The 17,098-nt window shown below is 47.5% G+C and overlaps 1 protein-coding gene across 1 annotated transcript in view; it reads left to right on the top strand.

Moving 5' to 3' along the window:
• Window positions 1-17,098, top strand: part of NFATC2 (nuclear factor of activated T cells 2) — a 125,903-nt gene that overhangs the window by 49,125 nt on the left and 59,680 nt on the right. Inside the window, exons 4-5 of the mRNA XM_045529269.1 lie at window positions 9,345-9,547; window positions 10,496-10,668. Of these exons, the coding sequence (XP_045385225.1) occupies window positions 9,345-9,547; window positions 10,496-10,668 (376 nt within the window). The remainder of the gene's footprint in view (window positions 1-9,344; window positions 9,548-10,495; window positions 10,669-17,098) is intronic.

Raw genomic sequence — 17,098 nt, 5'->3', positions numbered from 1 at the left:
AACTGAGACCAGACTAGAGGAATTTAATTGCCAAAAGTCACCCAGCCATAGATGAAAGAAGATGAATGGAAGTTAACCTTATTGAGTGTGTGGTACATGCTTTAGACACGCCCCACTCGGTCCTCCCAGGACATAAACCCAGAGAGTCGGACCCCATGGCTCAGGCTGTTGGTCTCAATGTTAGGCCGGCTCTACACAAGAGGACAACAGAGAGAAGACGTGAAAAGTACTTGTTTGGCATCTTAAACAAAACAAAACACCCAGTTCTACCCACATATTTTAGGCTTGCATATTTTAACCCAGTGCTTCCAGGCTCATCTCCTTTATGACTCAGTCACTCTTTGGCCCAGGGACACAGTAGGTCAGGATGGGATTGCTGGTGGGCGCCTGGGGCTGAGTTGACGTTTCTGTCGAGTGGACCAGAAGCTGGAGGTTGAGGGTGGAGAGGGGTGGGTGAGAGCAGAGAAGGGAAAGTTAATGTCTCCAGCCCCTGGGGGAGGGGGCAAAGTGGTCCAAGCTCTTTACCCAAAGACCCCCCGGGGCTGTGGGTGGAGAGGAAGGGGTGCAGCACTTGGTCCTGATTCCCATTAGGCTAATGTGCCTTGCCTCTCATCTCTCCACTCTGGTTTCTAGGCTTCCTCAGGCTTTCAAATGTGGACATGGTAATTGGAAACAAATCTAGCATATTTCAGGCCATCAAGCCTCCCGAGTGAGCGTGCTTGCTATGCGGTAGATATGTCTGTTTTTAATTTCCAGTGATGTGAGAAATACAGAATGACTCGATTCTTAATTTAGAACACGGAGAGAGACTGACTGGTTTGGTTTTCGGGCCCATCCAGAACATCTAATTCCCTGCTTGCGGTGCCTCATGTGATTTCCAAGTGCACCACTCTCAGCAGGCGGCTGGTCACCGTGGTCTCCTGCTAGCCTGGAGACACATCCGGCAGGGGGGATCCCCGCTGGGTCAGAAAGCAGACGCGGGGCTCCCTCTGCATCACACCTGGAGGTGCTGTCACCCCTGTTTGGAACAGGGCAGCCCAGGTCAGGCACCAGTTGTCCAGCCAGCCGAGACCTGCCCACACCCAGCAGGACAAGGCTCTGTGACACAGTTGCCCAAGCTGGAGAGCAGTTGGTGTGGGCGGCATAATAGCTCTTTGTCACGGGAAGGGGGAGGGTCTGGAGACACTGCAGCTGCTCCGGCCGCTCCCGAGTAGCCTTGCTCGTGGGCCAGGCACCTGCGTGGTGCTCCGGGCACTGAGGCTGCCCAGTGGACAGGACAGACGAGGCGCAGGCCTCGGGTGCTGACGTCCTAGTAGGGGAGGCAGCAACGATCAAATGACTGTATTGTGCAGTGTCGGGGTGGGAGGTGTCAGGTGGTGACACAATGTAAAGCAGGGTGTGTGGATGATGAGTGAGAAGGGTGTGGGGCGTCCTATGGGGTGGGGTGGTCCGGGAGGCCTTCTCTGATGAGGGGGTCGCATGAGGGTGGGTGTGAATGAAGAGGGGTGGGCCCTGTGGGTGGCCGGCAGAGTTTTCCAAGCAGAGGGCAAGACAAGTGTCAAGACCGTGGGGCGGACGCCTGCCTGGTGGGTGCCCGGCTCGCTCGAGGGCCACAAGGCCAGCGTGGCTGCCGTGGAGGGAGAGGGGGAGGGAGAATGGGGCCAGGTCTTATGGGATCTTCTGAGTCTTGTTAAGGACTTTGGCTTTTTGGTGCAAGTAAGATGTTTGCTGTTGGGGGGATTTGAGCCGAGGAGCCGCAAGCTCTAAGTTACAGTTTCAAAGATCTTTCCAGCTGCTGCGTGGAGGAGACTATGGGGGGGATGGGGTGGGCAGGGGTGGAAGCCAGAGACCAGGCCCCCCTGACCATGGCACTGGGGTGGAAGAGGTGGAGGAGGCAAGGGGGACAGACTGGAGTGGGATTTAGAGACAATTGGCAGGACTTTGAGATGGACCCAATACGGGGTTGAGGCAGAGGGAGGTATCAGGAATTAGGGTCTTTACTGGAGTGGTTGTTACATGCTCACGTGTCATGATAGGAGATGCTCGTTGGCATGACTGAGTCAAGTCATGGACTAAGTGTGCCTGGTCTGTGTGTGTGTGTGTGTGTGTGTGTTGGGCATATATGTGCTGCAACTTTGGTATCCAAAAATAAATGCAGAATTTGGGATCCTGTGTGTTTATAAAACTCTCCTCCCCACGTGCTATGTGGCCGTGGGGAATTGCAATACCCACCTCCCCCCGTGGGCCTTTCCCTTTTTTCAGAGAGAAATCTTTGAGGATGACAGCAATTTCCTAATATTCAAAATTCAACAAAAATGCTACTTAACGTCGTTAATGTTTTATTTTGGTAAAACTCAAAACAGTTTGCTTGGCCAGTTGCCATTTTGGAAATCAGTCCCACATTTCGGATCTGAGTTGTCCAGCTGAGAGTGTTTAAAAAGCTCTGAGCAGAGTTGATAAAAGAGTCATTTTCAAGAAGTGCCACTTGCAAGAGTTCTCTCTGCAGTGTTTCTGATGGGGGACAGTTGGGAACCACCTAAACGTGCCACTACCTATAGGGGTTAATTAAAGCTGTGGGCCGCAGGTAGGATGGAAACGCTAGGGCCGGGGCCGGGTGGGGGACGTGAGGCGTTAGCCTGACCCTGAGAGTGACACCCCCTGAGTCCTGTGCCCGGAGCACCTCACTGGCCCTGGGCTAGTCTGAGCCCTGGGCAATACTGTGCAGTCATTTGAGATTATCTCATAAAACAGGATTTAATGACAAGAGGAAATAGTCACTATATTTGTAAGTGGAAATGATACATAAAGTAGAATGCCAAAAATGTTTATCTGTGTGCCTGGAAGAAAAGTCTGAAAGGGTAGATAATTTTAGTTTGACGGGGAGGAATACACTTTAGTGATCTATTGCACAGAATGGTGACTAGAGTAAATAATAACGCATTGCATATTTCAAAATTGCTAAAAGTAGATTGGAAATGTTTTCACCATGAAAAAAATGAAAAGTATGTAAGGTGAGGATTTGCTCGTTAACAATCATGCCACAATGTAAATACGGATCAAAACATCACACACTGTGCCCCATAAATATATAATATACACAATTACTATTCGTCAATTAAAAGTAAGAAACATAAAATGAACAGTAAAACAAACGAGAATGAAAGAAAAGTTTGGAAGGATGTACACTGAAGTGCTTACTTTGTGGAGGGCATCTTCTTTATTATAGTTTGTCTCCTTTCCCTGCAATGAATGAACCCTTATTACTTTATAACAAGAAAAAGGAAAAGCAAGAATCAACAAATGTTGATGCCCTTTTGTCTTTGCGTCAGAACAGTTACTAATAAATTGGTGCTAAGAGTGGGCTGAGCTTGGCTGTGGGGATGGGGGATGAGTCCGACTGGCCTTCTCTGGGACATCGTGGGTCTTTGAGATGTGCAGACCATGCTTGTTTGCATCCGATGGCTTTTGCTGAGCCTGTAGGATGGACCTGCCTGTCTAAACGTGCAGAGTGCAGACTCACGGGGAGCTTTGCCTCTTTCTGAATCAGAAGTCAGCCACGAGACAGAGCACGCAGGCAGGGCTGGTGGAGGCTGTCGCCGTGCGATCACTTACGAGCTGTAGGATGGCGAGCAGGTTACTTCACCCGGCTGAGCCTCGGTTTTCTCACCTAAAAGGGGTAACACTGCTTTCCTCTGAGCCTCGTGCAGAGATTAACTTAGCCGTGCTTGCCAGCAATCAGAATATACTGCGCAGAAAAATCTTCACCTATGGAGGATGCAGAGTTTCCATGTGACGAGGTTGGACGTATGGGGAGGATGTTTAAATCACAAATCACTTGATCTTCCTTAGATCTGATTTTCAAGTAGCTGAGCTGGCAAGGGGACAGAGTAGATGTCCCCAAGCCTGCAGTTTGCATGTGGAAGTCACGTCGAGCTGCAGCACAGGCCTGCACCCCCACGCACGCCACGGACGCTCCCTGCACGTGCATTCAGCTCTTCACGGTGTGCTCTAGAAACACGCCTCCTTCCTGGAAACTCTTCAGCTGCCTGGGAAATTACAAGAAGCAGAAAACTTTCGCTCTCGCCTTGGCTGCAGGAAGTAGAGCCTGCTGTGCTTTGGAGGCCGGCTGCATTGCAGCGGGTGTCTGCTCTGCCCGCAGGGTGATCTTGCTTGTCCAGCCAGCAGGAAGACTTCACCTTCGGAGAAGCCTGGGAAGGCCACACCGAAGTCTCCTGACCAAGGTCTCACTAAAATGGGGACGACGGGGAGTTTGGGACCTTGAGGGCAGATTATGTCATCTCAAGACATCAGGTTCTATTTGCAAAACCCAAATCACTCAGTTTTTGGAGAAGCAAGTAAATTGCTAGTAGTAAAAGCCTTGCAGGGCTGGCAAGGAAGGCTCTTCCAGAATGAACCTGAACAGTCAGAGCTCTGGGCACGTTGTCCACCTTCTGGGGGAGTGGGTGGGATGCGTCCTTTTCACGCTGGATGGCAAGGTTGCTTTGCCCGGGCCCTCCTCCTCCCAGCGCTCCAAGTCAGCGACTGCTTAGCCCGCCCACGGGGAAGACTGGAATTAGTAGTCCCTGGGCTTTTTCACACAGGGGCTGATTCGGGTCGTTTCTCACTTTGTGAGTCGTTCACGTTCGCTCTTTGCCCTCCCATTCCGCTCCGTAGTCAACTCCCTGTTTCGATTCGCATCATCCTCCGATGACAAGGACAATTCTTGTTTTGTGGGCTCCTACTGTGTGCTGTGCTTTGGCACCCAGCAACGGTCATCCTATTTAGTGTTTTGAAAGAGGCCGGGGGAGTGGGAGGTGACGTCCCTTTTTGATTGGAACGCGGAAACTCACGAGAGGAGAGCAATGGCTTCAAAGTCTCCCAGCTGTTACAGAGCAGAGCTAGGATTGAAGCTGAGATATGTCTGACCCAAAGTGAAAAACTTCATTCCTTCTGCTGTATCACACCCTTTCCCGATGTTAAGCTGGAGAAGGGGACCGTCACCCAACGTGGAGTGGGCTCCATCTGCTCGCGTTGTACGAGCTAGCCCAGCTCAACCGAGGGGCTGAGACAAGAGAGACTGTTCTTGGTTTTTCTAAGGGAGTAGGTTTTTCTCTTAAGGAGCAGCCGTTTTTATTTGTTTTAGTTGCTGTTTGTTTCTGTCTCTACTCCCCCATCCCCCAAATCTCCCTCTGTCTTCCTTTCTGCCTCCCCCAGCGCTGGCCCTCCTGTTTGGCAGGAAGAACACTACTGTTGATCTTCTCATTCAGCTCTTGCTCATATTTCCTTTGAGGACGTGCGCTTTCTGACCTGAGGGGGCAGCTGAGAATCCACCAGGTTCCAAGGGCACGGACAGTGTAGCAGGAAAGGGGGTGGGCTTAGAGCCCAAGAGTCCGGAGTTCAAATTCTGACTCTGCCCTATACTTACTGCATTGACTGGGCCAAGTTGCTTGACTTTAGCAAACCTCAATTTCCTCATCTGCATGATGCAGGCAACAATATGCCCATCCTGCATAGTTTTGTTGTGATTCATGTACGTTTGGTGCGAGGGAAGCAGACGCTGTTCGCTGCTACGTCATTGTTGATGGCGACCGTTCAGTCAACAATGTTCGTTGACCATACTTAACAAAACAAACAAGATTCCTCCTTCTGTGGAACTTGAGTCCAGGTGGGAAAGGGAGATACTCATAAACAAAGAAACAAATAACTGAACAAGGGGTTTGAAGGTAATGAATTAAATATTCCAATGGTGTGCCAATAATTGCTCAACATCTAATTTTCCAGGAAAAAAAAAAAACCCTGATTTATAGTATTTGCCAATTTTTGTGGTGTAAATATTCCCACCATGGCTGGGAATGTACATATGAAAGTGGTGTCAACTGGCTCTTAAAATTCCTAAAAATTTAACAGTTGGTTCTTGCAAGGTCAAAAGAGCTGGCTTCAGCACTGGGTGTATGTAAATAATGTGGTTCAGGAAAAATCCGAGGATATGAAAAACAAATGTACCAGTGGAAGAGTATTGCAGGCAGAGAAAATAGCTTGTGCAAAGGCCCTGGGGTCAAAAAAGGGTTGGTGTGTTCAGGGAACGGGAGGATGGCTGCTGTCGGCAGGAGCCTGACTGGGTGACAGAAAAGGCAAGGGCTTGGCTTTTGGAAGCCTAGTAGACCATAGCACTGAGTTGGGATTTTATTTTAAGGCCACAGGAAGTCTTTGGAGGGTTTTAGGCTGAGGAGTGTCTAGATCTGATTTGCATTTTTAAAAAATCATTGGGCTGTTCTATGAAAGACCAGCAAGAGGCAAGTTGGGCAGTGCTAGTCGCGCAACAGCTCTGGTGGGTGTGCCAACAGGGGAGAGGACAGAAGTGTCTAGATTCAGATAGAGCTGTGGCGACGTGACAGATTTTATCTCCAGGTGTTCCTGGCTGTTTACCTTGAGTACACCCAGTATGAGATTTCTGCTCTTCTGTCGTCAGAGGAGGAAGTGGCCTCACGCTCAGACCATCAGGGCTCAAATCCATCCTACCTACTTTCCTTCTCGATGCCACCTCCTGGTGAATCTAGGAGAGGAGATGAGGAAATATATTTGTCTTGGGCCGAAGTGCAAAGCAAAAACAACAAAACCAAAATCCCTTCTCAATGCTGCCCTTCCTCCTCTGGATTTTTGTCTCTGAGAACAGTACCTGTCCCTCAGATAAGAGGCTTCTGACTTGGATTTCCACCTTGTCCCAAGGCCGCCTCTTAGTGTGTATCAGGCACTTATGCAAACGTCTGGCAGGTTATGAAAAAGGTTATCATCTAGCTTTATTCCACTCCCAGCCTGTCTCCTTGTATAGTTTTTGGGGACGCGAGAACTCCATCTTTCTGGACCGGTATTGTCCAATAGAACTTTCTATGGTGATGGAAATGGTCTATATCTGTGCTGTTCATTATGGCAGCCACTAGCCAGTGTGGCTTATGAGCACTTGAAATGTGGCTAGTGCGACTGAGAAACTGAATCTTCAGTTTTACTTAATTGTGATCAACGTACATGTATGGCTAGTGGCTCCTGCATTGGACAGCGTAATCCTAGACCACGTGGCATCATCTTTCACTCTGGAGCCTTTCTTTGCTTTTTGGCAGGTGATGGGAGATCCTACTGACTTTTTGTAGAACTTCAGAGAAGGGTGGGATCTTAGTGAGTTGTCACTTGTCATAGCCTCCTTCAGTTTGTAGGAAAGGAACAGAGGCACAGAAAGATTAAATGATTTGCCTAGCGTTTCTTTGCTGAGGAGTGGCAAGACAGAACCTCACCATCAAGCTCTCAGCTCAATATCCTTTTGTCTTTTATTGTTACGTATATATTTTAAATCAGTATTAAATTTCACAGGTTTTCAGGAATACATTCTTCCTGTAACATGGTGTATGGAGTCAGAGTCCGCTTTGACTACTTTCTCAATCTTGAACTCCTCCTCCATTTCTAGAGGCGATCGTGGTGCGGTCAGTTTGGAGCACATCCTTCCACACCTTTTCCTATTGCATTTACATGCATATACATGGATGGATGGAAAACATTCTTTATTGTTTTAAAAGTTTTATCATGTTGTATGTAGTTTTCTACACATTGATTTTCTTTTTTAACAGTGTGTTCTAGATCTTTTTGGATCAATTCATGGACCTGTACCTTATTATTCTTTTTTAATACTGCTTAGTATTTCATAGCATGCCACATTAGTCATCAGGCTATTGATATAACTCATTGTTCATTATCACATTTGTTATAGCAAACATTTTTGTGTATATCTACTGTATGCACAGTGTTTCTTTGTGGCGCATACCGAGAGGTGGAATTACTGAGTCAGAGAGTACTAATTTATTTATGTCTGTTTTTATTAGAGCTACTGCTCCAATACTCTTTAAAATAGTTATACCAGTTTATATTTCTATCAGCTACATAAGAGTGCCCGTTCCCCTACAGTCTCCAAAATACTTTATATTAACAAATATCTACGTGCATGCCAGTCTAATGGGTGAAAAATGGTATCTCATGGTTGTTTAATTTGCATTTTCTATTTCCAAGTCAAATTGAACATCTGTTCTATGTTAATGGCCATTTGTTTTTCTGTGAACTTCCTGGTCAAATATCTTGCCCATTTTTTTTTCTCTATTGGATGGCCTTATTAATTAATTCATTCAGCAAATATGTACTAGAATGCTTACTATGTGCTAAGCAATATTCTAGGTGCTAGGGATTTTGTGGCAAATTAAATAGACAAACTTTTCTGCCCGCAAGGAGGTGACAGTTTAGTTCTGAGAGAAAGACCTAGGCAAAAGAAATCAAGAAAACATATAGTGTGTTAGGTTGGATAAAAAGAAGGAGGAGGAGGAGACAGGGAACACCTTTGGGGTGGGACTCACTTTTAAGTAGGAGGTCCAGGAAATCTTGTCTTTTACTTACTCACTTGGAGTCATCCTTTGTATATTCTGTGTGCTAATCTTTTGCCTATTACTGATACATGTTGCCCTGATTTTCTTCCAGTTTTTAACTGTCTTTTGACTTACATGATGATGCTTTTGTCCCAGTCTTTTTTTTTTTTTTTTTTTTTTGAGACAGTGTCTCGCTTTGTTGCCCGGGCTAGAGTGAGTGCCGTGGCATCAGCCTAGCTCACAGCAACCTCAAACTCCTGGGCTTAAAGGATCCTACTGCCTCAGCCTCCCGAGTAGCTGGGACTACAGGCATGCGCCACCATGCCCGGCTAATTTTTTCTATATAGATTTTTAGCTGTCCAAATCATTTCTTTCTATTTTTGGTAGAGACAGGATCTCACTCTTGCTCAGGCTGGTCTCGAACTCCTGACCTCGAGCGATCCACCCGCCTCGGCCTCCCAGAGTGCTAGGATTACAGGCATGAGCCACCATGCCCGGCCAGTCTTTTTTTTTTTTTTTTTTTAATTACAAAATCAAACTTTGTTCATTGGAATGTAGTCACGTAGAAAGTGAAATTTTTCTGATCTTCCCAGGCAACTGTCGTCAAGATCTCTGTGTCTGTCCTTTCAGATTATTTTCTGTCCTCACCACTGTGCAATACCCCCTCCAACTGCAGTCATCAGTTAAACATAGTTTCTGGCTGTTTCTCCATAAATGCAGTTCTTTCTCCTGGCCACTTAATGCTCCATTTTAGGGGGGATCTCTGTACTTTGTCCCAGCCGTCCCCTCTGGCTGGACATCAGGGTTGCTCCTGGTTCTATGTGCTTCTAGGCAACACGGCAGTCTCATCCTCTTCCTACTGCTCATACGTTCTCTGATCTTTTTTGTTTGCTGGACTGGAGCCACTGCAGCCTGAGTGTTGATGATTTTGTTTTCTCTGTGCAGCTCCATGGCTACATGGAAAATAAACCTCTGGGGCTTCAGATCTTCATCGGGACGGCCGACGAGCGGATCCTCAAGCCGCACGCCTTCTACCAGGTGCACCGCATCACGGGGAAAACTGTCACCACCACCAGCTACGAGAAGATTGTGGGCAACACCAAAGTCCTGGAGATCCCCCTGGAGCCAAAAAACAACATGAGGGCAACGTAAGAGCTGGGGGCTGAGGGCTGAGGGTCCCCAGGGGGCAGCGAGCAGGGTCAGTGGCAGGGATTTGGGAGAGGGGACTCTGCAGAGTTGACAGAAGCAGCCGTTGATGGCAGTTCTCAATCTGTGGCTATTTTCATGTGTCCTGGGAGGAAGAGTACTCATGAATCTTTGACTTATGTTGCTTGGGATGAGGCTAAATTCATGTACAGTGAAAGAATTGATTTGACCCATGGAAATAACAATACAGGGAGGTCCAAACACACAGTGCTAATATGCCTGTAGCTAAATATGTCTGTGCCTATGGCTAAAATTTGGGGAACGCTACACACATATTTTGGGATTGAAAACCTTTTTATGAGAAAATAAATTCAAACTTACAGAAAAACTGCAAGAAGTGTGCAGAGAGCTCCTGAGTGCTGTAATCCGGTAGCTCAGATTTACCAGTTGGTAATATTTTTCACAATTGCTTTATAATTCCTTCCTCACCCCCTTCCCGAACCTTTTGAGAGCTAGTTGTAGGCATTAGGCTCTTTTCCTCTTAAATACTTCAGGGTGCATTTCCTAAGAACAAGAATGCGCTCTTACATAACTGTGGTACATTTATTGCATTCAAGAGATTTAGTGTCGATCACTTCTCTGAGCTACTGAATAGTCAGTCTGTAATCAGTACTCGCTAGTTATGTAGAATTTTTCAGGTACTTTTGAGAATAGAAGAGCTGGCATGAAAAATCTCCCCAGAGAAGTAATTTCCACTGGGGAATTTAATTACTTATGTTTTTTTTTTTTTTTAACCCTATCTTCGTATAAATTCGTGGCCGAAATGCTTATGGGGGCTTTGCAGTTAACCCCTGTGGCTGGCTACAGGATAAATTAAGGGGGTTTTATGGGTGATTTTTCCTATTTACGGAGATAGTCGGTTACAAATGGGCTTCTTAACCTCCTGGCAGCATCGACTGCGCGGGGATCCTGAAGCTGAGAAACGCGGACATCGAGCTGCGGAAAGGCGAGACGGACATTGGGAGGAAGAACACACGTGTGAGGCTGGTTTTCCGGGTTCACATCCCAGAGTCCAGCACCAGGATTGTCTCCTTGCAGACTGCATCCAACCCCATCGAGTGCTGTAAGTTGGGCTCCGGGGCAGGGTCTTTCTTTGGAAAGTGGGCTTCCACCCTGGGCAGTGTACCCGGGGCAAGGTACCCAGCGTGGCCGCAGGAATGTGCAGGACCTACAAGGGTATGTTGGCCCAAAAGGACCAAAGGGGCCAGAGACAGAGCATATTTAAGGGTTTCCCTCTGCTTCTATTTGCTTCTGGAGGGTTCCGTGGCCTCCCAGGAAATGAAATAGTACGGCTAATGAGCAGCCTACAGCTTTGTTTAGAAGATTCAAAATGTGTAAATATTATTCTGGTCTAGATGCATTTGGAGTGAGTTCATTGTGCAGCGTGTCCCTTTTTTCTTTCCCTCCTCTCCCCTTTCAATGTGAACAACAATATCACAGTGACTCTTGTTAAGCTTTGACTTTGCTGATCACAGTGCCAAGCGCTCAGCATGCAATGGGTCATTTAATATTCACAGCAGTCCTTGGCACTAGCTGCTGTCACTATGCCCATTTTACAAATGAGAAGAGAGAGACCCGAGGGGGCGAGTAACCTGTGCATCCAGCCAAGACTGGCAGGGTTGGGATTGGAACCAGCGCTTTGCACGCAGGAGCCACGCCCACCCCAGCCCCTGCAGCCCATCCCCGTGTGGCGACTGAGGTGTGTTTGTGTCCAGCACTGTGCCAGGTGCTTGGATTCCCCAGATGGGCAAGATGCTCTCTCTGTCCTCTGAGCTTACGGTCTGGTGAGGATGAGGACACCCAAACAGACGGTTGTAAAGTTGCAGAAGACTTTTAGAACTAGTATGAAGTGGCCAAGATCTGCCACTTGGAAAGATACTGAGCAGAAACCTGGCTCATTTCTACCAGGTTTCAAAAGAAGTAGCTTTGTGCTCACTCATCCTTAGGCACTTCCTAGAAGTTTTGTTAGTTTTTGCAATTAGACATGACAAAGCTTACTGTCTGCTCAGTGTTTGAAAGTTTAGAAATTACTTTAAAAGGTATAAAGAAGAAAAGTAAACATTGTTCCAGAAACAAAAACTGCTTATATTATTTTTTTTAGTCTCTTCTAAGAATATTTTCTTTTATGTTGTTATGATCATGTTCCATATTAAATTATTTCAGGATTTTTTTTGCCTTTGTTTTGGACAGTTTACCATAACTGGGTGTCACAAAATCAATTTCCTACAGAGGCCTGGGAAGTTGTGAAAATGAATGGAGTGGGTTAGGTGGCAGACATTAGGGAGTAGTGGAGATTGGGGGCCAGGATGGCACATTCCCCACCTAAATGGGCTGCTATTACTTAACTACAGCCATTGTTTCCACATGGGAGTATAGACTCAATGTGGCCATATCTTCTGACTTTTTAAATAGAAACCCAAAATCTTCTGATTAAAAAAAAAATGGCAACAAATTCAAAATACTCTGTAGGTCAAAGTCTGCCTGTGGCTTCTGTTAATCAGAGGTGGTCTTAAGACACTGATAGGCAAAGGGGAAGCATGAATATTTTATGCAGACCACGTTGGCCCTCAGGATTAGAAGCCCACAAGGAAAGAAGGGTGGACTTTTCTTTGGGAGAGTAGCCAGAACTTGGTCTTGATTGGTCTTTGGCAACAAATGAAGGAGACCTCTGACTTCTTCCAGCCTTGCAAGTGAAGATCCAGTTCAGGCTGAACTGGTGTTGAATTTGTACTCTGATGTTGGAGAAGAGAAAGACCCAATAGCAGATAAGAAGGGAGAACAAGTGTTGAAAACCACATCTTTGTAGAAATGTTGGAATTCCCCTACTCTGCCCAGCAGACCCCACCCCATCCCCCGAACGCTGGTCATGGCGGCTGCCCCACCCCGGCTTGGTTTTGAACACCTCACCATGTTTTTGGAGGGAAACTTGGGCTCTTCTTCAGTGATGTGGGGGATTTTGAGCAGATAAGGTCTCCCCTTTCTGGCAAGTGACGCACTCTGTAGCATGGGGCTGTGGTTTGTAGCAAGGTGAGGACTGGGAGGCCATGTTCCTCTCTGTCTTTGGGTTCCTCAAGGCAACTTATCTTTGTCCATCTGAGACTTTAAGGATCATCACTGAACCGCAGGTACCTCCAGCAAGATCTTCAGGGTGTTAGAAAGTTATCTGAACCTTGAAAATTTTTTTTTCTTTTCTTTTAAAGTATTTGACTGATTCACCTACCTCGTTTTGACAGATAAGGAAACTGAGACTTTCTTGGGAGAGTGATTGACCCATTTTTACTTAGTAGATAGCAAAGCCAGAGTCTCCAACTTCCTGGTTCTGTGAAATACCTTCTTTTGGTTTCCGTAACCCACCCTTTCTTGCAGGGCCAAACTGAGCTATCAGTTGGCTTCTCTGCCTCTTACCCATAATCTTCTGTCATTTTATTTTTCCTTCTTTGTTCTGTTCCCCTAGACCAGTGCCTGTTAGTTCCATAAATACTGGACGTCTCGACTTACTGTGTAATCTGTAGGGAGATGTTCAATAAACATCTGTTGACAGTTAGTCAATAACATGCATTAGCAAAGATGTGTAAAATAAATATTTATTGACTAATGAATTAGTGTATACCCTTTGGGGAGGGTGAGTTGGTAAGAAAAACACTTCGTGGGCTGCTACTTATTTGCAAGGCTAACTTATTTACTTTGGAGGTGCCTTTATGTGCCATCTTAGGGATCAAAGGTAAGTTCTTAGAATTTTTAGTAGAAAACACATGAACAAACCACCGGAGGCCACTCTTTGGAAAGTGGAGTGGTTTGCTAAAAAATGCAGATTCCTTCTACTTATTTATATTAATCATACCAGCTTGCCAGAGGTCCAGTCTCACTTTTGCACAGACGGAGCCCCACGTGTTTCTGGTCTCCTGTTTCCGCTAGGTCTTCCGTGTGCCACGGAGATCCTTCTAGTTTCCACCACTGCTCCTTCCCTTGTTCTCGGGGAAGGCTGTTTTGAACCTTCTCCAGTCTTCCAACCTCTGAACGCCGCCCCCACCGCCTTCCCACTCCAGGCAGATAACCGCACCTCCCACTTCTCTGGGAACAAGGACGAGGTCAGAAGGGAACACCCTCGTCTTCCCCAACAACAAGCCACCCACGGCTGGCAGCTGCCTGCAGCCCTCCCTCCTGCCCCGTCCACTTGGGGTGGGGCAGTTCCCCGCCCTGCTCAGCCTCCCTGCCTGGCGGGGGCCCAGCCCCTGCCTCCCCGGCCCTTCCGTGCTCTCTGCGCAGTCTCCTCGGGGTGGTTGCGCCGCCCCTGCTCCCCTCCGTGCTAGTTCCACAGGCTCTCAGAGCAGTCGCCACTAACTGGGTGGCTCCAAACAACAGAAACTTACTCTCACAGTTCTGGAGACCAGAAGTCCGAAATCAAGGGCCCCGCAGGGTTGGTTCCTGCTGGAGGCCACGAGGGAAGAACCACCCTGTGCCTTTCTCCAGTGCTGCTGGCTGCAGCCTCCCTTCTCTGCATCTGTGTGGGTCCCTTTCGGTAGCTTGGAAGGACACACGTCACTGGGTCTAAAGCCCCGTCCAGGGCGACCCCATCTCTATGTTTACCTTAATTATATCTGCAAAGATCTTATTTCCAAATAAGGTAACTCTGAGGTTCCAGGTGAACAGGAAGTTTCAGGGGGTGCTATTCATTCTACCTGCTATACCTTTGCAGCGGCACTTCTTTTTTTTTTTTTTTTTTTTTTTTTTTTTTTGAGACAGAGTCTCACTCTGTTGTCCGGGCTAGAGTGCCGTGGCGTCAGCCTCGCTCACAGCAACCTCAGACTCCTAGGCTCAAGCAATCCTTCTGCCTCAGCCTCCCGAGTAGCTGGGACTACAGGCATGTGCCACCGTCCGTGCCCAGCTAATTTTTTTTCTATATTTTTAGTTGTCCAGGTAGTTTCTTTCTAGTTTTTTAGTAGAGACGGGGGTCTCACTTTTGCTCAGGCTGGTCTCGAACTCCTGAGCTCAAACAATCCGCCCGCCTCGGCCTCCCAGAGTGCTGGGATTACAGGCGTGAGCCACCGCTGTGCTTCTTGACCTCCCTTCCTGTCTGCTGCTCAGTCCCCAAATGCCCTGGGATCTTTCTCTAACTTGTCAGCGTTTGCTTATGCTGTCACCCCCACCCAGAACACAGGTTCTCAAACTTGGCTGCACGTTAGAATTACCTGGGGAATTGTATATATAAAATACTGATGCCTTGGTCCTGCCCCAGGGACTGATTTGGCTCATCTGGGTGTAGCCTGGGCACGGAGACTTGCTGAGGTGTCCCTGATGATCCTAATGCTCGGCAGAGTTTGAGACCTGTCGACCTAGAGCCCTCTCCTGCCCCAGTCCTCAGTTGCTTGGCAAACTCCTCCTTCTCCAAGGCCCCTGTGTAGATGGCTCCTGGCACAGGAAGCAACCCCACAGATATGGGGTCCCCTCTTTGTGCCCTGACAGCCAAGTTTGCTTGTTAGTCTCTCTCCTATAAGGACCAGCCCAGCCCATGTTTGCCAGGGCCTGGCGCATAATGACGCTCTCCAGAATGTTGTAAAAATGAGACAGGAAAACAAGGATTTCCACACAGCCTCATGGGGAGAGGGAGGCTGCAGTGAGACGGTAGATGTCTGCCGGCGCAGATACCTGGTACCGTGACAACTTTCCGGCGCCTCTCCAGCCATGACTCGCAGCGGCTCTGCCCAAGGCCGGAGGGCTTTCTCGCTGCCCTGCAGACTGGTGCCTCTGTTGGGATTTCAGAAAACACCTAAAGTCATTTCACACCTAGCCCTGCCCCTGCCAGCTCAGAGCGCGGAATATAAATTCACTTTGCTCATTTTGCAGGGGGTAGGGGGTGGGTATGGGGTGTGGGTTAGAAAATGGATTTTCTCACATGCTTCTCTCTCTCTCTGTCTCTCTCTCTCTCTCTGACATGTATATTTTTTACTGAGGTGTAACTGAGATACAGGAGATTGCACAGATTGTAAGTGCTCAGTTCAGTGGTTTTTGACAATCGCACGCACCCACGTAACCACCACTCGGAACAAGGTGTGCAGCGTTTCCCTCCTCGTGCCCCTCCGGTCAGTGCCGCCTCCCCAGGCCCCACAGAGGAAGCTGCTGTTGTGATTTCTGTAGCCTTTGCGTACTCCTCCTTGTTCTAGAACTTCATAGAATGGAATTACACAGTCTGTACTCTTTGGGGTCCGGCTGTTCTTGCTCAGCATGTTGTTTTTGAGATCTGTCGCTGCTGCTGTGGGATTTGGTAGTTCACTCCTGCTCATTGCTGGGCAGTATTCAATTGTATGAATGCAACAATTGCTTATTTACCGTGTGACAGATGTTTGAGCTGTTCCCAGGGCTGGGATGTTCTAGATAGGGCTGCTCTGAACGTTCCTGTCCAAGTCCTTTGTGGACACATGTTTTCGTTTCTCTTGGGCAAATACCTAGGAATGGAATTGCGTGTGTATGTAGTGACTTAATTATTCTCAGTGTCATTTTACACTCCGTACAAGAGTGCATGAGAGTTCCAGTTGCTCTACGTCCTCAGCAGCGTGGAGTATTTTCAGTCTTGATCATTTTAGCCATTCTGATGATGTAAATTGTGATCTCAGCATGGTTTTAATTTGCGGTTCTCCAGTGACTAGAGATCTCCAGCCCTTGTTCTGTTCAAGCACTTGTTGGCTACTACGCATCCGCTCTGGTGGAGTGTCTGTTCAAGTTATTTGCCCATTTTTTATTCAGTTACTCATATTTCTATTGTTAATATGCAGCATTCTTTATATGTTCTGGACACGAGTCCTTTATCAGATATATGTATTATGAGTATGTTTCCCCAGCCTGTGGCTTGCCTGTTCACTTTCTGCGTGACATCTTTTTATGAACATCAGTATTTTATTTTGATGAAGCCTGATTTGTCATTTTCTTCTCTTTTGGGCTTGGTGCCTTTTTTTTATTTCCCCAAGTAATCTCTGCCTATCAAAGGTAGCGAAGATATTCACTTATGTTTCCTTCTAGAAACTTTTGGGTTCTGGCTTTCAATGACCCATCTCAGGTTGATGTGTAGGGGTTAGGGAGCAGTGACACTAGTCATGTTGATCAGGGAAGGCCCCTCTGAGGAGGTGGCATGTTAACCAGACCTGAGTGACTGGTTTAGGTGGAGGGTGCAGCAAGTGCAAAGGCCCTGGGGCAGGGATGAACTTGGGGTCTCCAGGGAACAGAAGGGCAACCGGGGAGACTGTGTAGTGTGAGTGGAGGTGAGGACCCTAGCTGGGGACTCTGGATTTTATTCTGAGTGAAGTGGGAAGCCTTGGCTTCCAAGTAGGGGCTGACATATGATTTATATTTTGAAACTCTGTGCTACTCTTTTAGCGCTGAGCCTAGCACACAGTCGGTCCTAATAAATTCTTGAAGACCCAATGAAGGAAGAAAGGAGATGGGAGAGACAGAACAGGGAAGAGGTGAAGGAAAATGAGCAATGACCAGTCGCCTACTGT

This window comes from Lemur catta, chromosome 17, assembly GCF_020740605.2.
Source record: "Lemur catta isolate mLemCat1 chromosome 17, mLemCat1.pri, whole genome shotgun sequence".
Taxonomy (NCBI): domain Eukaryota; kingdom Metazoa; phylum Chordata; class Mammalia; order Primates; family Lemuridae; genus Lemur; species Lemur catta.
Note: the sequence above shows the minus strand (reverse complement) of the source record. Positions and strands in the feature narration are given on the sequence as shown.